The sequence below is a fragment of the Nyctereutes procyonoides genome, unplaced genomic scaffold, assembly GCF_905146905.1.
Source record: "Nyctereutes procyonoides isolate TBG_1078 unplaced genomic scaffold, NYPRO_anot_genome, whole genome shotgun sequence".
NCBI lineage: Eukaryota > Metazoa > Chordata > Mammalia > Carnivora > Canidae > Nyctereutes > Nyctereutes procyonoides.
Window position 1 is genome coordinate 1,092,664 of NW_026575032.1, and position 26,764 is coordinate 1,119,427.

General features: G+C 37.9%; 1 protein-coding gene across 1 annotated transcript in view; it reads right to left on the reverse strand.

Annotated features, from left to right (window-relative positions):
* Positions 1 to 3,274: 3,274 nt before the first annotated feature.
* Positions 3,275 to 26,764, reverse strand: part of QRFPR (pyroglutamylated RFamide peptide receptor) — a 50,831-nt gene continuing 27,341 nt past the window's right edge. The window contains exons 2-6 of the mRNA XM_055317093.1: positions 13,079 to 13,237; positions 10,049 to 10,110; positions 5,668 to 5,903; positions 4,379 to 4,476; positions 3,275 to 3,615 (exon numbers count right to left, since the gene is read on the reverse strand). Of these exons, the coding sequence (XP_055173068.1) occupies positions 3,275 to 3,615; positions 4,379 to 4,476; positions 5,668 to 5,903; positions 10,049 to 10,110; positions 13,079 to 13,237 (896 nt within the window). The remainder of the gene's footprint in view (positions 3,616 to 4,378; positions 4,477 to 5,667; positions 5,904 to 10,048; positions 10,111 to 13,078; positions 13,238 to 26,764) is intronic.

Sequence of the window (26,764 nt, forward strand, 5' to 3'; positions counted from 1 at the left end):
TAGGCTTCCTACTTTCAGTGCCCTATGAAATCTTTGCCTTGCCTAATCCAAGCTACAAAGATTTTATTCTGTTTTATTCTAGAAGCTTTTTATACATTAAGCTTTTATATTTAAGTCTATGATGCATTTTGAGTGAATGTATGTAGTATAAGGATCAGGTTCCTATTTTTGGTACTTGGCTATTCAATTGTTTCAGAACCATTTGTTCCAAAGATTTTCCTTTGCCCATTGAATTATGTTGCCACCTTTGTCAAAATAAGTTGACCATATATGCGTGCATCTACTTCTGATATCTAGTCTTTTGCAATTGTTTATATTTCTATCCTTAGGCCAATGCCACACTCTTTTGATTATTGTAATTTATAATAGGTCTTTGAATCAGGTAGTATAAACCCTGCAACTTGGTTCTTTTTAAAACATATTTGGACTTAGAGACTAGTGTTTAGTCAAACTAGTATACATAATGCTGATGTCCTGATCCATAACAAAATGAACTATGATAAAAGAAGTGGGTTTGTCTTTCTTTCTTTCTCTTTCTCCTTTTTTTTTTGTTTCTTTCTTTTTTTTTTTTTTTTTTTTTTTTTGGTACAGTGGAAGAAAAGACACAGCTCTTTTTGGCACAATGATCCATAATGAAATAAAAGGTTTAGAGGTCAGAGCAGTGATGCATATCTTTTCACTGATTTCATATACATTTTACCCAAATGCTAATGAATGGTTTTAATGACTAGCTTTCTGTACCCCTCCACAACCCTATCTCCTGGATCCAAAGGGACCTTTTCAATTTTCACTTCAAGCACAAATTAAGGGGAAATCAGATGGAATAAAATGAGCGACAGCCTAAGGCAAAGGAAAAAAGGTGGGGAGGAGAAAGCAGATGCCTGGGTGGAGGACAAAGGGCCTAAGAGACTTAGGGGAGTGCTAAGTCTGAGGAAAGTAAAAGAAAGACCCGTAACCAGGGCTCCTTTTGCAAATCCAAGGTGAACTCTCTCTAAGCTCATAAGCTGTGTTATAGTTTTGGCAGGACTCATTGCCCAGACCGGACTCAGAGCTGCTTTGGCTAATTGTAATAACAGTTTCTCAATAATGGATTGGATCAGTTTTCTCTTCTAAACCTGTACAATGGAGTAAGAAGATTGCATGTTTAAAGGACAAAAAAATAAGTGCTCTATTTTTGTTTCTGAAATGGCATTAATTCAATGTGAAGGGGAAAAAATCTTTCATAAGATGTCTGGACATTTTAGAGTAACTATTTATAATTTAATATCTAAATGTTTTTAGATCAAGCAATGTTTAGAAATTTAAAAATCTCTAACATTAAAAATTAAATGGTCAATAACAGTGTTGATTTGTCTGTTCTTCATCAAGCTCTATTTGGAGCATGTGTCCATCAAATTTAGGAAGAGTCAGGTGGATATTTTCTGATTAAATAAGGACAATCAAAAGCAGAGAATCTGATTCATTTTTAATGGCTTAATGATTATTATTGTTTTGCTTCAGGGTATCTAGCCATAATAGGATGCACACACACAACCCGTAAGTCCATTTCAGCACAAACCAAATAATCAGTTTCCTTCTCTTGACTTTAATTTTCTTGTCATATTGCCATTTTTTTCTTAATACCATGCAGTGTTTCATTTTTGTACCTTGATCCATGCTTATATTGACACACCTATAAAGTTAAATGTCTATATTTTGAAAGATCCCAATGGCCTGAGTTCTCTGGGTTCCCAAACCTTAAAGCTTCCCAACTGAAATACTCTGAGAATCCTTGAGCTTCTCTTCCTTTCTAGCCTTCCTGGCAGAAAGAGTAAGTGCTAGAAAACTGGAGGCAGAAGAAACATGTTAGCCAAGAGGCTGTGAATGGACTTTGGGAATCTCAGATGTTAAAGGGGAAGTGACAGGGCACTGCGATGCAGTCCATGACATTTGAGGGTAAGAAGAGAAGACTGGAAAGAAGACGGGTTAAGTTTAAGGGAGACTCAGGTAAGGAAAATGGGTAGGGAATTCTGTTGTTCATCCTGGCCTCACTCTCTTGGGGGTCAATCTTGGGCACAGTAAAATCTCATGGGCTTGGAACGCATTCTCTCTCTCATCTGCTAACTGTATCTAAAAATCCTTTTATATAACAGTCTTTCATTCCACTAGTGAAATAAGGGATTGAAAAATAGAAATATTTGAGATAGTTAGATTGGCGTATGTATATTACAGTCAACCTATAAATGAGGATCCCAGAAATATCCTTCTTTTGGAACACAGTTTGTAGCTCATAGAAATGAGCTATAAACCAGATACATGAGGAAAGCTGCACAGGGTAGAGGACCACTCTCAGGAAAAAAAAGGGAACAGGTCTCCAGGGGAGACCTGGTACAAGTTTCTGAACTTGAGAGTGCTTTAGAATATAAAGTGCTGGCAGGAGCCCTGTGAAGCAGAGGAAGGACCACCCCAGTTCACAAAGGAAAATACAGAGATGCGAAGTGGTTCAGTGGCTTGCCAGTCATCAGGGCAGCGGTGGATGGTAGGGCTGTGAGAGGCTCAAACTGGGTCATATGCTTCTAAATCTCATTCATCTGTCATTTTGAGGACAGACCTTATTTACAAGAGACTATACCACCAAGCTTCAACAGTGCACTTAAAATTACATTACTGTATTCAACTATTAACTCATTCAAGAGAGAAGTTTTAATCTTTAAGTTATTTTCTCATCTCATTTAGCAATACATAGAACGTCACCTTACAGGGGCCCCTCGGTGGCCCAGTCAGTTAAGCATCCAACTTTTGGTTTTGCCTCAGGTCATGATCTCATGAGTCCTGAGACGGAGCTCACTGTTGGGCTCCTCACTCAACGGGGAGTCTCCTTGAAATTCTCTCCATCTCCCTTCCCCAGTCTTCTCTCTAAAATAAATAAACAAATCTTTAAAATAAAAGAGTCACATTACATTGACTGAATTGAGGGAAAAACTACTATCCAAGAACATGTATTTCTGTACAAGTTTTTTCCTTAAGTTGATTTTTATAATCTAGAAGGATGGCTTACTAATTTTTCAAAACTGTGTTTTCACGTATATATATTTTTTCATGTATATTTTTAATGAAAAAATGGTTTGCTTCCTTCTTTTCATCACTGTGAGAATAAAAAGTCTTCAACCTTTGCTTGAATAATTTTCTCTTCTGATTAAGCTATGAATGGTACTAATCATGAAAACGGTTATAATTAGTGCCCACTGCCTAAAGCAGAATTCTCAGAAAGTTCAGAACTGAACAGGGCAAGATGTCACTTGAGATATTTTTTCCCCTCTGGTTGTTCACATAATTTGACTTCAATGTTGCCATCACTGAAAGCTTCTCCTTTGGTCTCCTCTACAGGATTCTCTCTTCGGGAAAATATTGCTTTCTTCTGCATCATTGTAATTCCTGAATTTCCATGCCTACGTGCTGGAGATAAGGTTTCTTTTACTATGCAATAACAAACTGCAGATACAAAATTTTTTTTGAAGTTTTCATTCATAAATGCGTAAACAATGGGATTACAGATGGAATTGGAAAATCCAATTATTTGCACTATAGCAAAAATCATCTTGATTGTGACATCATCATATTCCTTTTCAAAATTGCCTGAAATAAAAAGTAATAATATAGAATGCATTATGTTCTAATGAGCACGAAATAAAATTATCATCTATCTTTACAGAACACTTATACTTTAACAAGTGGCTAAAGGTGTGAAAAACTCTGAAGACAATTTTGGGAAGAGCCATCTGATGTCTGAAGAAAAATAAGCTCTGTGATGAGTCCTCATTCTTGGAGAGTCTTGGCTCACAAGCACAGCCTGGCAGCCAGCACAAATTTAGGGAGCTTACTGCATTTCAATTTGATTCCAAGCTTCATATAAACTGGAAGCAGCAGTTACCATTCAAATGTTTGCTTGTGTTATAGAAACACAATCACCTGAGAATTATCTTAAGTCTCAGATTATCAAAGGTAATACACTGAGGATCTGGCTGAAATCATAGGTGTAATTAAATTCACGTGGTTCAAGTCAATATTCTAAATCTAAACAGAACATTCATAGGATTTGGAGAACAAAATGGAGAACATTTCCCCAGTTTGAATGGCTTTGGGAGAACAGGAAAGCATAGCATGAAAGAAGACTCTCCAAAATGTTTCTGTACCTTCTGTAATTATTAAATATTTGGTCAAAGTCATACATAATTACCTACCATGTAATGATCTGGTGGGTCTTGAAAACATGAAAGAAACCCATTAAATGTTTGCTATTTGATTACCCAAGTGAATAGTAACAAATTTCAATGATTCATTGTCCATCTAACAGGAAATGAACTAGAAGTCTTACCAAATGAGAATGAAAAGCACTTACTGTATTCCATCATCATGTGAACAACATGGAAAGGTGCCCAGCACACAGCAAAGAGAGCCACTACTGTCACCATCATAATGACAGCTCGCTTCTTCTTCCTGGACCCACAAAGATTATATTGTATTAGTTAACTTCTTGGCAAATTTGTCAAATTGATATCAAAATTATTAAATAAGGTTTGAGCCTAAATCTCTCAACCATAATTTTTCAAATATTAATATAGCTCATTGATAGGAAAACTGTGGGCTGTTTCTCATCTGTTCCCATTGCTATTACCTCATCCCTATATTTCTCATATTATAAACATCCTTATGATGTATGCTCATGATATGTCTAGCCCTCTGCTAGATGCTTTCCAGGGATTATATCATTCATCTTCTCAGTAAGCCATTTGACAGATGCAGAAACTGAGGCACAGAAGGTTAAGTAACTTGCAAAGTCAGACGACCAGTCAGATATCCAAGGCATTTAAACTGTAAGGGTTAGTGTGGACTTAAAGTTAGGCAGCTTAACTCAGTGCTTAAGCCCTTATTCACTTTTTGTTGAAGAGCACTCTTCTGAGGAAGTGGGAGAGCTCAAGCAGTAAGTCCCAAGGTTCTCAACAGTCCAGCACTCTGCAGACAGGGAGGATGGCTTCGTACAAACTGGGCACTAGAGGTCGCTGCACACTTGAAGAAATGAGAAAATACCGCCCCACAAAACATAAGGCTTTGGTTTTGGTTTTTGTGTTTAATAGCCATTCCATGTAGATTATAAAATAAGCCATATTGACTACAAGTACCATATCAGTAAATTAGGTTTAAAATTTGTATTAATGAATATGATCAGAAAAGAAAGGCATTATTATTATGTCAATAATAATAATTTAAAGTAAATAGAATACTCTGGTCACCAAAGAACTTTCATACATATCTCATGTATTTTAGCATCACTTTTGGGTAGGAGGAAGTGAGAATGGATATTTATTAAGCTCCCTGGTACCCATGAAGAAAGCAGGAGCCCTAGGATTTAAAGAGACTCATCCACACCAAGTGTCTGGTGTGGTGGGGAGAGCACCACAGTTCTTCCTACCATGTCATACTGACATGTAGATGAAAATGTAAGAATTATCTAAATTCCTGCCATACCTAAAAGCTCCAAAGTTCAAAGTCAGCCCATGCCCTAAACACAAATTACAAATGGCAGTTTGGATAAATTTCCCAGGAATTCAGAGATCCCTGGCAACTGCTCCTTCAAGCCTGACTAATTACAAATATTTTAAACAGAGGTGAATATTTCATTAAACAGACCTGGTTATTTTTGACATTTCTTTTCCATGAATAGTTCGAAGCACTGAGCAATCCCCCACTCTTTTCTTTATCCAAAGTTCATAACCAATTTTACTGTATAGGATAAGCATCAGCATAAGAGGCAGGAGGAAGAGGATGACGAGGATGAAGGTGGTATAGATCTTCTGGTGTGCAGGGCTGGCCCACTCTTCCAAACAGCAGATGTGTTCTTTTTCATATAAGAAATCATACTTAATCTTTAACATAAAAACAATTCAGTTAGAGGAGCCAGAGTCACCATAAAAAAAAAAAAAACAGAAAGCAGCCAAGTTGTATTGTAAGGCTGCATTTTTCAGATCCTATGTATTTACTGTGGGTCCATATTCAGGTGAGATACAATTTTGATTGTTCTTTTGTTGTGAAGGTCTTTTTTCCATTTCATTCATTTCTTATATTCTTAATGGTTTTATACTTCCTTTTTTATTTTTTTATTTTTTTCCTTTTCTATTTTTAAGTGGAATTGAGATCAATAGCTTGTTTATTTTTTTAATCTTTCTCAACTTTTTACCTTAGAGCCATAATTTTCCAATTCAGGGAAAGAGCTATATACTCTTTGACCAAAATATGTATGTATACAGTCCAGATAAAGAACATTATTTCCAGATAAATAATATACTACAACAACCAAAGTATGTAGGAAAATAATATTTTGTACTTGCATGCCACCTACTTTAATGTTACATTATTTTGCTTCCTCAATTGTTGAAGAGTCAAATTTCGACAAGGCATCAGATGTCTTTGAATTGATGGGTACTGAACGCCTATATTCTGTTACTGCTATTTCAGATTGGAACAATCAGATTGCTTATAAAGATTTTAGAAAGGTAACTGATAGCTTTAAGATTCTGAGATGAAAAAAAAAGATTCTGAGATGAATAAGAAATTGGGATTCAAACTATTGTCAGTCTACAAATATTCAGACTCAGCTATAAGCCTTTGAGGTAGATATTTTACAGAAAGGCAATGTCTCTTTATTAACACTATTTCTGACAGACTCATGAGTTCAAAATATTATTAATAATAATATCAGTAATAATAGAAAATGCTAATAAGGGACAAACTAAGCAAAGCATATTCAAGAGTCATTTATCTAGATAATAAGAACAAAAGAGAATTTAGCAAAACTACTGCCATTTTAGTTAAAGCTTTCCAGATGAAGAAAACCTAGGTCTTAGACTTATTTCTTCCTTCATTCCTGCAAATTTTATCACCAATCTTTAGTCAATTGAAATGGGGAAAAAGCTTTCTGGTATACTCATCAAAGGTAGGAGAATTCAAGCTCTGATCTAGGTGTTTTTTACAAATACAACAAGAGATGAAAACACTTATTGAATAATAAGCTGAAGATCCAAACTCCCTGGGAACAGGATATAAAGTGAAATTCATTCTGACTCCATGTAGGCAAAGGCCGCAAAGGGCAACAACCATGGGGGCAACATATTGGCACATCTTAAAGCATAAGCTATACTAGCAGTCTCCAAATAGGTGCATGCTGCTCTGGGGACAAGCAAAACACCATGGGCAGATGGTTTTAAGGGAGCCAATTTCAGATTTTCTATTCACAACCATACAGTTCACTAAAATTCTACTACCTCAGGATGCCTGGGTGGCTCGGTCGGGTAAGCATCTGACTCTTGATTTTGGCTCAGGTCATGATCTCAGGGTCCTGGGATCTGACCCTGAGTCAAGCTCTGCGTTCAGCAGGGAGTCGGCTTGGGATTCCTCCTCCCTCAGCCCCTCCTCCTGCTCATGCTCTCTAACGCTCTCTAAAATTAATTAATTAATTAATTAATTAATTAATTTTAAAAAATCTTGAAAAATCCTACTACCTAGGAGAAGTCTGAGACTGAGCATTGTGCTGGCTCTCCATTCCCAGTTTCTTTTTTTTTTTTTAAATTTTTTATGATAGTCACAGAGAGAGAGAGAGAGAGAGAGAGAGAGAGAGAGAGAGGCAGAGACACAGGCAGAGGGAGAAGCAGGCTCCATGCACCGGGAGCCTGACGTGGGATTCGATCCCGGGTCTCCAGGATCGCGCCCTGGGCCAAAGGCAGGCGCCAAACCGCTGCGCCACCCAGGGATCCCCATTCCCAGTTTCTTGTTTCTAATTCCTCTTCTCCCTATCTATATGTCAGGTCTCTTACAATGAGGCATTGAAAAAGGAGGTGGTTTGAATTACTGATGTCAGGGAAGCCACCTTGATCAAGAAACCATAAATACATGATAGGGCTTTGTGCTTTTCCCTATCTTAAACATATTTCTATTCCGGGTAAAGCTTGGCATTAGAAAAAAAGGTGCTTTGACAGGTATTGAAATGTTGTGAATTCACATGTTTCATACAATGAAAGGACAGAAATGATGACAATTTTAATTTAACCACGTTGTTACTTCCGTCCCCTGAACATTGTCAAATACATCTCTCCTGAGAAAGAGCCCAGTGACAGCAGAGCAAAGAGAACTTCATTAGGTGGAAATGGTGAACTCAGGGGTGCTTTGTTTCATCCAGGTGAGAAATTCAGGCTTTGTGCATGCTCACACACACTCTCTCTAGTAGAAATTTAGAAGTGAGAAGGGGACTGTGGGGATGCATATTAATTCATTTATCTGGTATGAAAAATGAAATCACACTTCTTCCTGACAGAAATTTGATTTGGCTGATTTGGCTGATAGTGAGGAGCAGCTTTGCCAGTTACATATGCATTTTTTCTACAAAGTAAATAAGTTACATATTTAAACTATATTTAGAGCATATGATAAAATAATTTTATTTAAAAAAATAGACAAATCCCCTTGTGTCTATGAGCCAGGAAGGGACCCCACAAATGAGTACTGGGTTGGGTCACTTATGAGAGGACTCCATTGGTACAGGATTCCTAATGGGATAAGGACAGCCTTGGAGAAAAGAACAGAGCACATACAACTATGTGTGGAAGCTCACAGGTCTTGATGAGCAGCCTGCTGGAGAAAGGAATAACAGTCAGAAGCCTCAGTGTTGTTATCTTTGGAAAACCCCACAAGTAAAGAATTGATCATGGGCAACAGTCACCTGCAGAGAGCACAATACCCAAGGACACCTGCCCCTTCCTCTCCCTACCCCTCTCACCACTGCGCAAGGAGCCAGAGGCAGTCAATTGAATGGAAAAAGAGAAATGCACAATAAGGAAGCAGAGAGGAAGGGGATCGTGCCCCCTTTCCTAAAACAGCACAAGCTGAGGAGAGGGAGACATTTTGCATCAATTGAGAGTGTAGATTTATGTGATTATGACACTGGGCATTTTAATAACAGAACTAACACTGTTGTGACTGCAAGTCATCAGAGGAATGTTGCTCTCTGCATGGCTGGAAGAGTTACAGGGCCTGCTTGGGGCTGCATCCACAACATTGGGTCAGAGTACTAGGAAGTCCTCAGATCACATTTTTAAAGGTAGCAAGGGACAGAATAAAATTACTTCCTGCTCTCACCCGAGTCCAGATCATTCAGTATACTGGCTACATAAAAAAATCAAGTCGTATTTTAAATATGCCCTTGCCTGAGGGCTCATTTACTATCCTTGCCAGTGGACATCACATATCTAGTAAAATTTCACATTTATCAATTTAAAAAGGTATAAAGAAAAAATAAAAATAAATAAAAAGGTATAAAGAGGATAGACAGTTCAAAAAATTATCTTAGTGGGGTGTGAACAACTCTCTACTGCCTTTGAAGGCTACTGTCTGGGCTAGATCACTTAGACAGGAGATACTGAAGTATGCATGCCCTATCCAAGAGACTGGGTCGCTAAAAACAGCACGGTGCTCCCTCTACTGTGAATCCCCACGCAATGCTGGGCCCATCTGATAAAGGTGGGAGGGAAGGAGAGAGTTCAGATGAAATGATCCTGTGTCATGTTCCAATTCAAATTTCAATTTGTTAATATATGGGAGGCAGATAAGAAAGGACTTATGAAGGAGAATCAATTCATAAGCAGATAATTAATGACAAATTCTTAATGTGATTTCAAAATTTAAAAAAATCTAGAGCAAACATTGAATTCTTAAAATGTAGTAAGATTCTGGGGGTCACTAGGACAGGCATGCTCAGCTGGCAGGAAAATGTACAAAGTGATCCTGGTGAATTTTCTTATAAGTATGAAAGTCTTAACAATATAAGATCAAGGGAGAGCTAGATACACAGAGCGGGGAAAAAGTCTCAAAACAAATCACTGCACTTGAAAAGTTTCCAGTGAAACTTTTCCAGTAGCTGGGGTCATACAAATTTGCAGGAAGAAAATGGATTATCATTGAGAGGGCTGGGAAACATCTCAATAATATGACTCTCAATAATCAACCCCAGTGCTGAATCTACCTCAAGGCGTTGCACGTGCCACATGGGCGATCCCACGATGACTGCCACCAGCCAGACCACACCTGCCAAGACATTAAAATCATGAGAATATGGTTCAGTCTGCGAAGCAAAACACATGCATGCTTATGCCATAAAGCAGATGGTCTAAGCATAAAGACTCCTCATATGTGATCATCTCTGCCCTGGAACAGTGCGGTGGCCTACATGTCCTCACAGCCACTCTTTCACTATCCTCAAAACTGCTGCTGGAATAGTCTTCCTGAACCATTTTAAAATGCTTAATTAAAACTCCTTAAACATTTAAAAAAAATCCTGACTAGTATTTCAGTGCCTATAAGATAAAACTCAAACCCTTAACACGGTCCCCGAGGTTCTCTTACTTGCTTCTCTCTCCTCTTACATTTCTGTCCATGTTCTTCAAACCAGGGTCCTCTACTGAAGAATTTACAGAGTTGCCTTCAGCCCTCATATCCCAGAATGCATTGTGCTGCTCTGCGCCCTACAGTGTCACTCGGGATTAGTACCCTTTTCCCAACATCTATCTGTGAACTCATTTTCCAGGACTTGACTCAAAAGTCACTTTCTCTAGGAAATCTTTGAAGTCCACCATCATTTCCAGATAGAACTGACTGCTAATTGGCCGTTGTCTCCATGTGCCGTCTAGAGTGGCATCCTGTTGCCCTTGGTTGTTTCTTCTCAACTTCCTCTAAGATCATTGAGGGCAAAGACAATGCAATTTGGTTTGTTTGTTTCCTCAAATATGAGTCCAAGGAAAATTACTGGCCCTTAGTAGGTGTCGATCAAGCACCTGCTGTTTGGTTGTCAGACATGATATAGATCACCATCTACAATCTCTTCTTAAAACTGAGTAAAACTTGTCTTAAGCATCACAACATGAGTATTATTTCCTTATTTACAAAAACACTTAAAACATCAGAAACCAGAGTGCTCTTTCCAAATTCCCTGTCCTCCACGTTTTGTTGGGGGAATTGCTTTAATGATGTGCCCTCAGCCACATACAAAAGAGAATGTGAATAGATTAGGATGAGGCTAGAACCAAGAGACCCAACATCAATTCTGAGAGCAACTTATTAGCTCAAACTCTTCTTGTTTTTTCTGTATTGGGTAACACCAGTGAGAAACCAGTGTATTGCCTTGGGTTTCAAGAAACGGAGACTCACTTAAACTGTAACTGGTGTTTCTCATAAGGAAACACATGAACTGACACTGCCTATAAAAAGTCATTATTAGGGGCACCTGGGTGGCTCAGTGGTTGAGCATCTGCCTTTGGCTCAGGTCATGATCCCAGAGTCCTGGGATCGAGTCCCACATTAGGCTTCCCATGGGGAGCCTGTTCCTCCCTCTGCCTGTCTCTGCTTGTCTCTCATGAATAAATAAATAAAATATTTTTAAAGTCATTATTATTCAAAGATTTAAGATAGTTCTAAGACTCATAAATCAATCTCTCTTTACATCACCACACACATCTATTCCGTTTTGGTCCAATCAGTATCTCATTATGCTATCTTCTGCCCAATTACTTTTCCAGTCTTTAGTAGAAATGAGTCTAATTGGCTTAGCTCATTGCCAATCCTTCTGGCTCTACTGCCCATTCAGGGAGAGAAGGGTCAGGGTTAGATTCATATTACTGGTATAATCTGTGAACCCATGGGTAAGTGAGTCTAGCAGGTCGCTGCTAATGGGGGCAAGGCAGTTTCAGCTAGGAGGTACTGGGCATGAAGACAAGACTGGTTCCTAGTGTAACAGAGCTAGAGAGACATCAGGCAACACTGCACAAAAGCCCTACAGGGAGATGAGCCTTCTTGGTTTAAAATCTTTTCTGTCTCTCATGACTTTTTTGAGTCGAAAGTTCCATGACTGCCTGTTACTGACTTTGCCTTCAGATATTGAAACTCTCTTCCTCTCTTTCCTTTTTTAATAACTTCTCTCCTCCATGTATTCCTTTTCTCACCTGCTTTCCACATCCACACATGCTTTTCAGATATTGTGAAGTGGAAAGATGTCAATTATTAAAAGGGAGATGAGGCCTTTGAATTCTTTGTAGGTAGGATGTGCCAAACATTTGAAACTAACTAAAACTAAGATATATTTTCCCTGTTTTCTCACTATTTGGCATTCCAAAGCCTTCAGGAATTCTTTCCCACACTGGCTAAATTCCAACAGCAGAAACAAATATTTACTCATTCCTCTCAAGATATTAGTAAAAATTGCTCTTTTTGGTTATTGCATTTGTCACTCCCTTAACCTTTCATTGGTTAGCTATCAGACATTCAAACCACTGGGAAGTGCATTAAGATTTTAAATGGCTCTATTATGACTATCAAATGGACAAATGTTTCCATCTTACTGTGCTAGGCTTTAGGATGTTGCTTCGAGGTCACCACCTGTCAAGAAGTACCTGTTCATCATGACTTGCTGACTCAAGACCAGTGGCAGCAAGCCGAGGATTCAGAAATGCCTGGAGCAAAATTACAAAGTGGATGGAATTTGTCTTCACCAGGTGCCTCCAGCACTCAGCACCCAGGGTTCTCATGACCCCGGTGGCCTTCTGCTGTTGTGACCATTGGGGCCACCTCTGAGCAGCACCCCTGTTCTCCACCTTTCTAAAAAGCACCTTTCCTTCCCCTATCAAAAGCTATCTGCTCTAAGAAGGGCATTTTAGCTCAGATGCCTCTTACCTCAGGATGACAGTTTCTTAATCTAATAAATGTTAATGTGGTAATGCCACTAAAAGGTTATCTTAAATTAGCTGAAAGTAGTGTTAAAAAGTTAAGACTTAAACTGAAAAAGTAAGGCTGAAATGAGAGATTTTAAGTGTGGGAGTAGGCGTAAAGGTGAAAAGGAGTGGGGGTCAAGGTAAATGGGGAGAGATCTAAAATCCCAGTTGTACCTCATGCCTACAAACTCAACAAGAAGCTACTAGTCTGGTTCCTCAATATGATTCACCTTGAAGAAATTCTCTGTGTTCTGTAATAAAGACCGGCAGTACTGCCACTGGTGCCTCCTCACCTAACATGGTGAAAGCTCTCCTGTTGGTGTATTGTCCCTTCATTTTAAAAGGATGCACAAGTCCCTGGTGTCTTTCTGCAGCAATACAGGTCATGGTGAGAATTTCTGTCACGACAGCAGTAGACTGGACAAATGGCAGCATCTTGCAAATGAAGGCACCTGCAGCAAGGAAACAGGACAAGGTAAAATCATGAATAGAAGTTTTCTCTGTGTTTTTGTAATTGGTGCCATTAATTCTGAGCCTCTGTTCAAAATTTTTAGGACTACATATCGCATTATAGACTCAAAATAACCGAGAAAGGTTGAACTGGCTGATATTTTCTCGAAGTTCCTAAATTATAGGTGATTACATGTAAGAGGACAGTGAAAAGGCAAGTAAGTATCTGATCATTGATAATAGGCAGAAAAAAAAATCAACATGAGTCTTGTCCAAGAAAGAGCAAAGTCAGTGTGAATTGGTCTCCTGGAGTGTCAACTACACAGTAATCGTGGATTATTTCTTCCTTTTTGGTTCTCTGCCAAATTATAACAAAAAAAGAATTCTCATCAGATTCATATTTCTTTTTTTATTTTTTATTCTCCTTTGACTTTCTGTCCATGACCTTACATGTAGATTACATCATTACACCCTTTAACTGATTTCACTTTCTCTAATGCAAAGGTCTTAAACTGATGGCCCCTGGGCAAGATTTGGTCTGCAAACATGCTTTGTGTGATTTACAGAATCTTCTTAAAATATGTGAACACACTGCCAGTATTTTGAAAAGTTCACACTATCTGTCTTGCCCCTTCATCATTTATTTGCAACCCTGGTCTGGTATTTCTGCTCTTGAACCTATCCGCCTCATCACTGTCAAATTAATTACTCTGAATTATCAGAAAATCAGAAGATCAGAGAATATGAAAAGTTGGAAGAGACCTCAGAAGTCATGGAGTGAGTGCAAGCTCTCCCCAAAACCAGAAGCTGTTTTGTCAGCTTCTCTCACAGACGCTCTGCCAAGCTCTGCTTGAGCACCTGCAGAGGAGGCTTCCTTGCCAGCATACTCCCGTCTCAGGCCAATATTTGGCTCTTCTTTTCTGCCTAGAATGATCTTCCCCCAGAGAACTCTCTCACACCATTCATCAAAGTATTTGCTCAGATGCCTCCTTCTCAATGAGGCTGACCTGCTCTGACAGCATATCTGTGACTGAGGTCTGTCCCATTCCCCTTTCACCTCCTCTCATCCCTTATCTCTTATTCTTTTTCCAAAACCCTTTCAACCTTCCAACAGATTACATAATTTACTGATTGGTTTCATTATTTATTAAAAGTTACCTCATGCCTTCCAAAATGTAAACACTCCAACAGCAGGGATTCTTGTCTGTTTTCCTCACTGATACACTTGAAGCATTTGGCATGGCACAAGAGGGCTCTCAACCAACATTCACTGAATTGAAGATAATGAGTAACCCAGGAGGCTTTTAAACCTCTAGAAGTGCCTCCATTCAACTTTAGGAAGGCTCTCACTGGAGAAACTTTTTTTTTTTTTAAATAATTCCACCCACTTCTTCCAGTTTCATTTTCTATTTCTTAGAGTTTTAGAACTAACCAACCATCTTTTCCAGACATCAGCTCTTCATATATTTGAAAGAAGCTTTCTTGTCACTCTTAAGTCTTTTCTGGTTGGCCCAGCTGTTTCCCATTTGAGACACTAATCAGACCTTTCAATTTCTTGCACATCTTCCATGACTTTCTCTGGTTAGTAACTATATGGTCCTAAAGGAAGGAAACCCACTGTCTTCAAGATGAGGTCTGGCTAAAGCAGAAACTGCAGGAGTATATTGCCTCTTTGGGTCTGAACACCTTTTTTCTGTGACTGTAACTAAAATTTACATCAGCCTTTGGTGCTAGAATTTTCAATGGTTGGTTTCTTTTATACTTGAAATCAACCTGAAGTAAACTGTTTAATAGAAAATTATTGTTTTCTTATAGAAAATTATTGTTAATCTAAGATTTTTGTGACTGAGAAAGAAATGTATTCAGATATCACTGTAGATATGACCTTTCCAGTTCTTTTTGGAAGTTCCAAGTTTTAATCCAAAAGCCAATCACCCTCACTCTCAGCCTCTGTTCCAGTTTCCCAAATCCTAACCCTGCTCAAAGTTTCTTTGTCTAGCAAGATAGTTTATACGCTAAATGAACAAATTTATTTTCAATACTAATGTATTTCGCTGAATACTGATCATTACCTTAAATCCTGTTTCAGATGTGATATTTGAATAGAGGTATATGTGAATAAATTATTCATCTGAATATTTCTCCTTTGTCATTTTTTAAAAGTCTGATGAGTTTCTTCTATTCTTTCAACCAAGTTGTTTATTTTTAAAAAATAGTTAGATAGGTTGAGGTTAAAAAAAAACACCAGAAGAACCTTTCCATGAAAAAAACATGGACTTGGGGATCCCTGGGTGGCTCAGCAGTTTAGCACCTGCCTTCAATCCAGGGCGTGATCCTGAGGTCCTGGGATCTGGTCCCACATGGGGCTCCCCGTAGGGAGCCTGCTTCTCCCTCTGCCCGTATCTCTGCCTCTCTCTCTCTCTCTCTCTCTCTGTCTCTCATGAATAAATAAATAAAATTTTTTAAAAAAGAAAAAAAGCATGGACTCATTATCAACACAATTTAGGTGTAAGTATCCAAACAAGAAAGAATTATTATGGTAATGTCCACTGTAGTGTTACCTCATGGTAGTGTTATCCATCCTAAATATATTCATCTTGTCTAACATAATAGCAATAGGAAATTGGTCAACTGATTCCCTGCTATCAAAACAAACTCTGATCCTGATTCACCTTATCTATTAGCACTCTGAGTCTCAATTTCATTATTTGCTAAAAGGGATTAATAACACCCATTTGTCATAGGACTGATGTGTGTGCTTTATAAAATCACATAATACCCAGCACAGGATGTGTTCTTTAATAAATGAAGCTCTTTATCATCCAGAAACCTAGTTAAAAGAACTGAGGTAAATTTGGTACATGCAGAGCTAACAGATTCTTTGTGGACGGATTCTAAACTACCCACTAGAAGACATCTAGTTTTATAACATTTCCCAGAAAGAAATAATGCAGCTTAAAAAACTCAAGTGATTTGCTCATGTCCACAGAGTTGTTTATTGACAGATGAGTGTTTGTGCCTAAGTCATCTGACTCCAGTTCTTTTCACTGTGTCACCTTCACTTATCTTAACACACCTATGCTATCTGGGAGTTTTCTTGTCTCATAAATGTCTAATAATCTGGTTTAAAAATCCACTTGAGAACTTTGCACCAAGCTATAGTAACTCTATAATCCATTATCTTACCCTTCTAATGCATCCAGACACCATTTGCCCAACTTATTACTTCTGCCATTTCTTCAACCAATACTCTAAGAAATTATCTTCAGTGGGTTTTTTTAAAAGATTTTATTTATTTATTTATTTAGAATGCAAATAGGGGGAGGGGCAGAAGAAGACGGAGAAAGAGAATCTCAGGCAGAGTTTGTACTGAGGCAGGAGTCCCACACAGGCTTGATCCCAGGACCCTGAGATCATGACCTGAGCTGAAACCAAGAGTCAGATGCTTAATGGACTAAGCCACCCAGGAATCATTTTCCAAGGTCTAGAAGACTAAAGCAACATAGGTATTGAAGAGTTTGTATTTTTTTTTCTCTGCCCTTCATTAAATTTCCAACCCTCCCTTCCTTTTTCAGCTCCTTGCACTGGTAATCTCTGTGATAACTCTTTAGTCAGCTTGTTCTACATTTTAGTCTTCCCAATGTAAATTCCCAGGTCTGAGCTACTTTGCAAGAATGTGTCATTTGTGACACTTCTTCCTATAAAGGGCAATTTTAAACTGAGGTAATCCTAGAATTCCCTATATAGACCACTGTTTTCTTGGAATGTCCTTCCCTTTTTTCCTTATTGGATTATCTGACCTTAATATCAGCTTGTGTTTCTTAGAGTCTGCTTGGAATAGCTGTTTCTCATAATTCGATTATCCAGGCTCCACCTGTATTTTCTAGCAGCAACACAATCTCCTCTGGTACACAAACTCTCTCCTATGTGGGCAGATAAGGTAAGCAGCCCTGCTAGGGAAGACAAAGAATTCTCACAAAGAATCTATCAGCTTCCAATGTTCCAAATTTACCTCAGTTCTTTGAATCTGTTGAAAGAATGCAACAAAAGTGGAAGGGGGGATTGAGGTGCTACAGTGCTATGTTCACTGGATCTTGAGTGTTAACGGACCACAGCTTAGTTACTGCTGCTGACTTCTGAGGAACCTTGGTTCCTCAGTAACAGACCCATTCCTCCAGCTTTACACTGATTCTATGAGCCTCCCACATCCTTCTGGTACCTTCCTATCTCTTAAGCCACTTAGCTATCAATAGTTGCTTATGACCAAGTAAACCTCTTTGATATACTCTATTTTTATTATCTTTCCTCTAGAAGATGGATTTCCTAAAATGTAGAAATCTCTGGATAGTGTTCCTTCTGTGTATATTGCTAATTCTAAGATAACACAGTCCAAATCCTACTATTACAATTTACCTCCATTGCTGCTTCCATCTCTACTCTGTATGGCTCTTGCATTAGACGCTGCAAGTCTCCTTTGACTACTCGATGAGGAACAAATGCTTTGGTTTTACTATTTATTGCCTTCTACTTCCAATCTTACCTTATTTATACAACCTTATTTTCTAGAACATGAGTTCTGTTCTGGACATGAATGGTGCTCACTGTATCTACTCAATTCTGCCCTCACCTCCTACGTACACAGTGTGGGTCTTGTGACTCAAATAGAAACAAGACCTCCTTATTTCTAAAAATGATGCTTAGAAATTGGGAACAATTTGACTTGCATTTGTTTTCACCCTAGTGTAATGGTGATTTTAAAACTGACCCAATGGGAAAGACAGAGTAAAAAGAACAGAATATTCACATGTAGAAAAATGAAAAGATTCTTTTAATTTAGGAAATGGCATCATGAACTATAATTGCATAAAAGTATCTAATGATAGCCATTCTCTGAAGAATTTGTTCCCAGGTTTGGTAAAAAAAAAAATGTAAATAGACATTTGCAGTTTCTATTATTAAAAAAAGACTATATAACCATTATTTGAAACAATGCTTTAAAATATTATAAAATCTAGCATTATAAGTCCTTAATTTCCTGTGCCAAAAACAAAACAAGCCATATTCAAACAATCGATGCCCACTGGCCCAAATATAGCCTGTAAGTGTCTAGTTTTATTCAACATGTTTCTTAAGCAGATATCAATCAGCAAATTTACCAAATTCTGAATCCTACCTCATCTCCTTCAACCACACCTTATAGTAGGAGAGTGGGGAACAAATTAAATATAGTCAAAATCAGAATTCTTATACAAGCTGTGGCTGAGAACCACAAAAGAGTAAACTATGGAAGGCCCTCCAGAGAAGAGCCAGGTTGAGGCCTTTCCATCAGTGTTCCTTACAGCTCTGTGTTTCTAGGGGTACTCTAGAAGCTGCCAAGAAGGAGGAGAGGCAGGCTCAAGGCAAGAAGGGAGAAGAGGTTTTATGCTCCGACCCTGCTTCAACTGAAGCACTTCCAACTGCATCTAGTTTAATTGTTGAAGTTCCAGGAGAGAAGCCACCCATAATTCTAGAGAAGTTATAAACCCTAAAGAGGTCTTATTCAAAATTCACTATAATATTGTGTCTATTTGAGCCACACAACCCAAAGAAAATAGTTGCTAAATATTTTAAAAGAGATGTGTGAGAGATAAGATGACAGAGGAGTAGGGGACCCTAATTTCACCTGGTCCCTGGAATTCAACTAGATAGTTATCAAATCATTCCGAAGACCTGGGAAATCAATGGGAACTCGGAGAAAAGAATTGCTACAATCTTACAAATAGAAAAGTGGCCACTTTTTAGAAGGTAAGAGGTTCAGAGATGTGAATCTGGGACAATATATAGGAAGATATGGAGGAGGTTAGGGAAGTTGCTTAAGGAGGCCGCCGCAAAGTACTATAAGCAGCAGAGTGCAAAACTAGAACTTTTAGAAGTCTGCTACAGTGGGATGCATCCTGGTTTAAAGGTGCTCAAGTGGCAAAAGCGGGTGGAGTCCCAGGTGCTACAATATTCTCAGGATCCCCAGGGTCACAAGAAGAATGGGAGTGCCTCAGTGTGGCAGAGTTCCCAGGCATCAGATCGGGAAGCCACCTGAAACAGTGAGTCTAGGTTCTGGCTTTCTGCACAGTGTTGCCATAAACTGCAAATCGCTGCATTGCCATGGGACCACTCTCTGATCAGGATCCCAGCAAAAGGCAGAAATCCAGGGAGACCCCACCCCGCCCCTGCCCTGGGAGGAATGGACAGGCATTGTTCCATGAAGCACAGGTCCCTAAAGTTCGGAGACTCCAACGGGGTCATGTGTCTGAGATAATAGTGCTTGGTCAAAGGCTGGGTGAATACAGAGTTCGGTTGGAAACAAGGGAGACAAGAATGAGGACTGCATTTCCTTGGGGGTGCGCTGAAGAGTAGGGGGATAAAGACAGGGGTGCTGTCATATTCATTCTGCCCGTCCGTGCTGAAAGGCTTCAGGGAGCAAAACATAGTGCCCAGGTACCACATAGTGCAATCTGGGGCCACTCACACTGAGCCCAGTCCCCTAGCAAGGGGAGTGCAGTTCCACCAGGGCGAGGACACCTGAGAACCAATACAACACAAGAGAACAAGAGCACAAGAGAACCCCCCTCCAGAGGACCAGCAGGAACAGCCAGTTAGCACCAAGTTTACTGATCCTAGAAACTGCAAAATTTCAGCTCTTGGGGAAAATAGTGGTTCTTTTATTATATTTTAGCCTTTCAACTTTATTTTTTCCAGCTCTTTCCTTTTTTTCCATTTTTTAAAAAAATTCTTTTCTAGGGCAGCCCAGGTGGCTCCGCGGTTTAGCGCCACCTTCAGTCCAGGGTGTGATCCTGGAGACCTGGGATGGAGTCCCACATCGGGTTCCCTGCATGGGCCTTCTTCTCCCTTTGCCTGTGTTTCTGCCTCTGTGTGTGTGTGTGTGTGTGTGTGTGTGTGTGTCATGAATAAATAAATAAAATCTTTTTAAAAAATTCTTTTCTAATTTTTATTTATATATGTACATATATAAATATATATAGGTATGTTTCCTTTCATTGTATTTTATTTATTTTTTGTATATATATATATATATATATATATATATATATATATATATAAGTTTTTCTTTCTTTCCTATTTTGGGATCTAGTTTCATTTAACAAACAGACCCAAAATACACCAGGATCTAGTTTATGGTTTTGTTCTGTTTTACTTCTTGTTTGATTTTATCTAGTTTTGTTTCTGTTTTCTTCTGGTTTGTTTTGTTATTTTTCTGGTGTTGTTATTTTTGCCTTTTCTCTCTCTTTTATTCTTTTCTGGACATAATTACACACCTCAAAAGAAAGAAGAGGAGACATTCCTCACTGCCAAGGATTTCATCAATATGGACATAAGATGTCAGATTAGAATTCAAAACATGGATTATAAAGATACTAGTCAGGCTTGAAAAAAATAGAAGACAGTAGGGAATCCCTTACCATAGAAATAAAATTAACTACAATCTAATCAGGCCTAAATTTAAAATGCTATTACTGAGATTCAGTCAAAAATAGAGACTCTAAAAGTGGGATAAACAAGGCAGAAGAGAGAGTCAGTGATATAGAAGACAAAATGATGGAAAATAAAGAAGCCAAGAAAAAGAAAAACAACTACTGGATCACCAAGGAAGATTTAAAGAAATCACTAATATTATACGATAAAATAATATTTGAATAATAGGGGTCACAGAAGATCAAGAGAGAGAAAGAGTGGTAGAAGGTTTATTTGAATACATTGTAGCTGAGAACTACAAGGTTAGAAACATATGGCTGGCAGCAGACCTGTCCACACAGATCTGGCAGGCCAGAAAGGACTGGCATGATATATTTACTGTGTTAAATGGGAAAAATATGCATCCAAGAATACTTTATCCAGCAAGGCTCTCATTCAGAATAGAAGAGGAGATCAGGAGTTTCCAGAACAAACAAAAACTAAAGGAATTCATGAACACTAAGCCAGGTCTGCAAGAATATTAAACAGGATTCTTTTAGTGAAGACATATCCCAAAAGTAACAAAGACCAGAAAGGAACAGAGAAAATCTACAGAAACAGTAACACTAAATCCGTATCTTTCGATGATTACTCTGAATGTAAATGAACTAAATGCTCCAATTAAAAGACATAGGGTATCAGAATGGATTAAAAAAAAGTCAGCAAAAAAATGCTGTCTACAAGAGACTCATTTTAGACCCAAAGACACCTCCAGATTGAAAGCAAGGGGGTGAAGTACCATTTATCATGCTAATGGACATCAAAAGAAAGCTGGGGTAGTGATCTTTATATCAGACAAAGTAGATTTTAAACCAAAGACTCTAATAAGAGATGAAAAAGGACACTACATCATAATAGAATGGTCTATCCAAAAAGAAGATCTAACAATTGTAAGCATTTATGTCTCTAACTTGGGAGCAGTCAATTATATAAATCAATTAATAACAAAATTAAAGAAACATAATGATGATAATACAATAATACTAGGGAACTTCAACACCCCACTCATAGCAATAGACAGATCCTCTAAGCAGGAGATGAACAAGCAAAGAAGGATTTTGCATAACACACTGGACTAGATGGACTTCACAGATATATTCAGAGCACTTCATTCTAAAGCAACAGAATACACATTCTACTCAAGTGTACATGGAACATTCTCCAGAATAGATCACATATTGGGTCACATATCAAGTCTCAACTGGTACAAAAAGATTACAATTATGCCACGCATATTTTCAGACCACAATGCTTTAAAACTTGAACTCAATCACAAGAGAAAATTTAGAAGGAACACAAATACATGGCGATTAAAATGCAGGCAGCCCGGGTGGCTCAGCGGTTTAGCGCCTCCTTCACCCCAGGGTGTGATCCTGGAGACCTGGAATTGAGTCCCACATCAGTCTCCCTGCATGGAGCCTGCTTCTCCCTCTGCCTATGTCTGTTCCTCATTCTTTCTCTCTCTCTCTGTCTCTGTCTCTCATGAATAAATAAATAAAATCTTTAAAAAAAATGCATACTACTAACAAATGAAGGGGACGACCAGGAAATTAAAGGAAAAAAAATTTTTTTAAAGATTTTACTCATTTATTCACAAGAGACACACACACAGAGAGAGAGAGAGAGAGAGAGAGAGAGAGAGAGAGAGGCAGAGACACAGGCAGAGGGAAAAGCAGGCTCCATGCAGGAAGCCCGATGTGGGACTTGACCCCGGGACTCCGGGATCATGCCCTGGGCCAAAGGCAGGCTCTAAACTGCTGAACCACCCAGGGATTCCCTAAAGGAAAAATTTAAAAAATACACTGAAATAAATGAAAATGAAAACATGACAGTTCAGAACCTTTGAGATGAGGGAGAGGTAGTCCTAAGAGGGAAGTATATAGTAATATAGGCCTTTCTCAAGAAACAAGAAAAGTCTCAAATATATAACCTAACTTTATACCTAAAGCAACTGTCAAAAGAACAGCAAATAAAGCCTGAATACATCAGGAGGAGAGAAATATAAAGATTAGAGCAGAAATCAATGATACAGAAATAATACTAAAAAAACAAAACAGCAGAACAGCTCAATGAAACTAGGAGCTGGTTCTTTGAAAGAATTAATACAGTCAATAACCCCGTAGCCAGACTTATCAAAAAGAAATGAGAAAGGACTGAAATTAATAAAATCACTAAAGAAAGAGGAGCGATCACAATCAACACCGGAGAAATAAAAACAATTATAAGATAATATAATGAGAAATTATATGCCAAGAAATTAGGCAATATGGAAGAAAAGAATGCATTCCTAGAATCATATGAACTACCAAAACTGAAACAAGAAGAAATAGAAAACCTGCACAGACTATAACTGGCAAAGATATTGAAGTAGTAATAAAAAAATCTCCCAGCAAACAAGAGTTCAGGGCCAGATAGCCTCCCAGTGGAATTCTATCAAATATTTAGAGAAGAATGAATGTATATTCTTCTGAAGCTATTTCAAAAAATAGAAATGGTAAAAAAAACTTCCAAACTCATTCTATAAGGCTGGCATTACCTTGATCCCAAAACCAGACCAAAAAGGAGAATTATAGACCAATATCCCTGATGAACATGGATACAAAAATTCTATCTTGTATCTTGGATCTATTCTATCTTGATGCAGTACATACAAAACATTGATCTTATCTTGATACAGTACATATGAAACATGATACAGTACATATAAAACAACAGTACATATAAAATATTATTCACCATGACCAAGTAGGATTTATTCCTGGGCTGCAAGGGTGGTTCAGTATTCCCAAATCAATCAATGTGATACACCACATTAATAAAAGAAAGGACAGAAACCATATGATCCTCTCACTAGATGCAAAAAAAAAAAAAGCATTTGACAAAGTATAGCATCCTTTCTTGATAAAAACTCGCTGAAGTGTAGGGATCAAGGGAACATACCTGAATATCATAAAAGCCATATATGAAAGACCACAGTGAATATCATCCTCAACAGGGAAAAACTGAGAGCTTTTCCCTAAAGTCAGGAACACGACAAGAGTGTCCTGTTGTTCAACATAGTACTGCCATAGTCCTAGCTTCAGCAATCAGATAACAAAAAGAAATAAAAGGCATCCCAATCAGCAAAGAAGTCAAACTCTCACTCTTCATAGATGACATGATACTCTATGTAGAAAACCCAAGACTCTAAAATTGCTAAAACTCATATAGCAATTCAGCAAAGTGGTAGGATATAAAATCAATGCACAGAAGCCATTTGCATTTTTGTACACTGAAAATGAGGCAGAAGAAAGAGAAATCAAGGAATTGATCCCATTTATAACTGTACCAAAAACCGTAAAATATCTAGGAATAAACCTAGCCAAAGAGGTAAAGGATCTGTACTCTGAAAATCATAGAAGAATTATCAAAGAAATTGAAGAAGACACAAAGAAATGGAAAACATTCCATGTTTGTGGATTGGAAGAACAAATATTGTTAAAAGTATATGCCACCCACTGTAATCTACACATTCAATGCAATCTCTATCAAAATACCATCAACATTTCTCACAAAGCTGGAACAAACAATCCTAAAATTTGTATAGAACCAGAAAAGACCCTGAATAGCCAAAGGAATATTGGTAAAGAAAACTAAAGCTGGTGGCATCACAGTTCTGGGCTTTAAGCTGTATTACAAAGCTGTAATCATCAAGACAGTATGGTCCTGGCACACACAAAATAAATAAAAAAATAAAAAAATAATATAAATAAAATAAAATAATAAAATAAAATAAAATAAACAAAATAAAATAAAATAAAATAAATAAAATAAAATAAAATAAAAGACATATATCAATGGAACAGAATAGATACCCAGAATTAGACCCTCAAATCTATACTCAACTAATCCTTGACAAAGCAGGAAAGAATATCCAATGGAAAAAAGACAGTCTCTTCAACAAATGGTGCTGGGAAAATTGGACAGCCACATGCAGAAGAATAAAACTGGACCACTTTCTTACACCATACCCAAAAATAAATACAAACGGATGAAAGACCTAAGTGTGAGACAGAAAACCATAAAAATCCTAGAGGCGAACACAGTAACCTTTTTGACATCAGCCATAGCAACTTCCTTTTAGATATGTCTCCTGAGGCAAGAATGAACTATTGGGACTTCATCATGACAAAAAGTTTTTTGCATAGCAAAGGAAATAGTAAAAAAAAATAAAAGGGAACCAGTGGAATGGGAGAAGATATTTGCAAATGACATAACAAATAGGGGCTAGTGTCCAAAATCTATTAAGAACTTATCAAACTCAACACCCCAAAAAACAAAAAAAAATCCAGTCAAAAATGGGCAGAAGATATGAACAGATATTTCTCCAAAGAAGACATACATACATATGGCCAACAGACACATGAAAAAATGCTCAACATCACTCAGCATCAATGATATACAAATCAATACCACAATGAAATATTATGTCACACCTGTCAGAATGGTTAACAACTCAGGAAGCAACAGATGTTGGAGAGGATGTGGAGAAAGGGGAACCCTCCTGCACTGCAGGTAGGAATGCAAACTGGTGTAGCCACTCTGTAAAACAGTATGAAGCTTCCTCAAAAAGTTAAAAATAGAACTACCCTACAACCCAGCAATTACACTACTGGGTATTTATCCAAAAGATACAAACATAAAGATTCAAGGGGGCACATGTGCCCCAATGTTTATAGCAGCAATATTCACGATAGGCAAAATATGGAAAGAGCCCAGATGTCCACCAACAGATGAAATGATAAACAAGAGGTAGTATACACACACACACACACACACACACACCATGGAATATTACTCAGCCATCTTGCCATTTGCAATGACATGGATGGAACTAGAGGGTATTATGCTAAGCAAAATAAGTCAGCCAGAGAAAGACAAATATCAGATGATCTCACTCATGGAATTTAAGAAACAAAACTCATGAACATAGAGGAAGGAAAGGAAAAATGAAAAAAGATGAAACAGGGAGGGAGACAAACTGTAAGAGATTTTTAACTATAGGAAACAAACTGAGGTTTGCGGAGGCAAGGTGGGTGAGGGATAGGGGTGGACATTAAGGAGGGCACATGATGTAATGAGCACTCAGTGTTATATGCAACTGATGAATCACTGAATTCTAGATCTAAACTAATAATACAGTACATGTTGACTAAATTAAATTGAAATAAAAAATCTTTTAAAAGATGATATTTAGCTCCTCTAGGCCCTGTGCTTACTGATGTATATTTTAAAATTATCTTGCCTATGTTTTCAAAAAATCTTTCTGGGATTTTAATAGAAATTACATTAAACCTATTGATTGATTTGGGGAGAACTGTCATCTTTAATATCTTGAGTCTTTCAATCCACGAACACAGTATAACTCTCCATTCTTCTATTCACTGACTTCCTTCATCAGCATTTTCTAATTTTCAGCATGTACTACCTGTATGTTTTTGGTTCATAGTATACTTAAGTATTTCTTTTCTTTTTTCTTTTTTTTTAAGATTTTATTTGTTTATTCATGCTCTCACAGAGAGAGGCAGAGACACAGGCAGAGGGAGAAGCAGGCTCCTTGCAGGAGCCCAATGCGGGACTCGATCCTGGACCCCAGGATCATGCCCTGAGTCAAAGGCAGATGTTCAACCACTGAGCCACGCAGGCATCCCAAGTATTTCATTTTCTTTGGAGTAATTATAAATAGTATTGTATTTTTCATTTAAGTTGCTGAATGTTACTTGGTAATATATAGAAATACCATTAAGTTCTGTGCACTTATCTCGTATACTGTGATCTTGCTGAATTTACTTATCATAGGAATTTTTTGTAGATTCCTTGGAATCTTCTATGCAGAAAATAATGCCATCTGCAAAAAAAAGGCATTATTTCTTCCTTTCCAAACTGCATGTCTCTTATTTCCTTTCTTTGCCTCCCTACAGTGACTTGAATTTTGAGTGCTATATTATGTAAGAGTGGTGAGAACAAATATCCTTGTCCTGTTT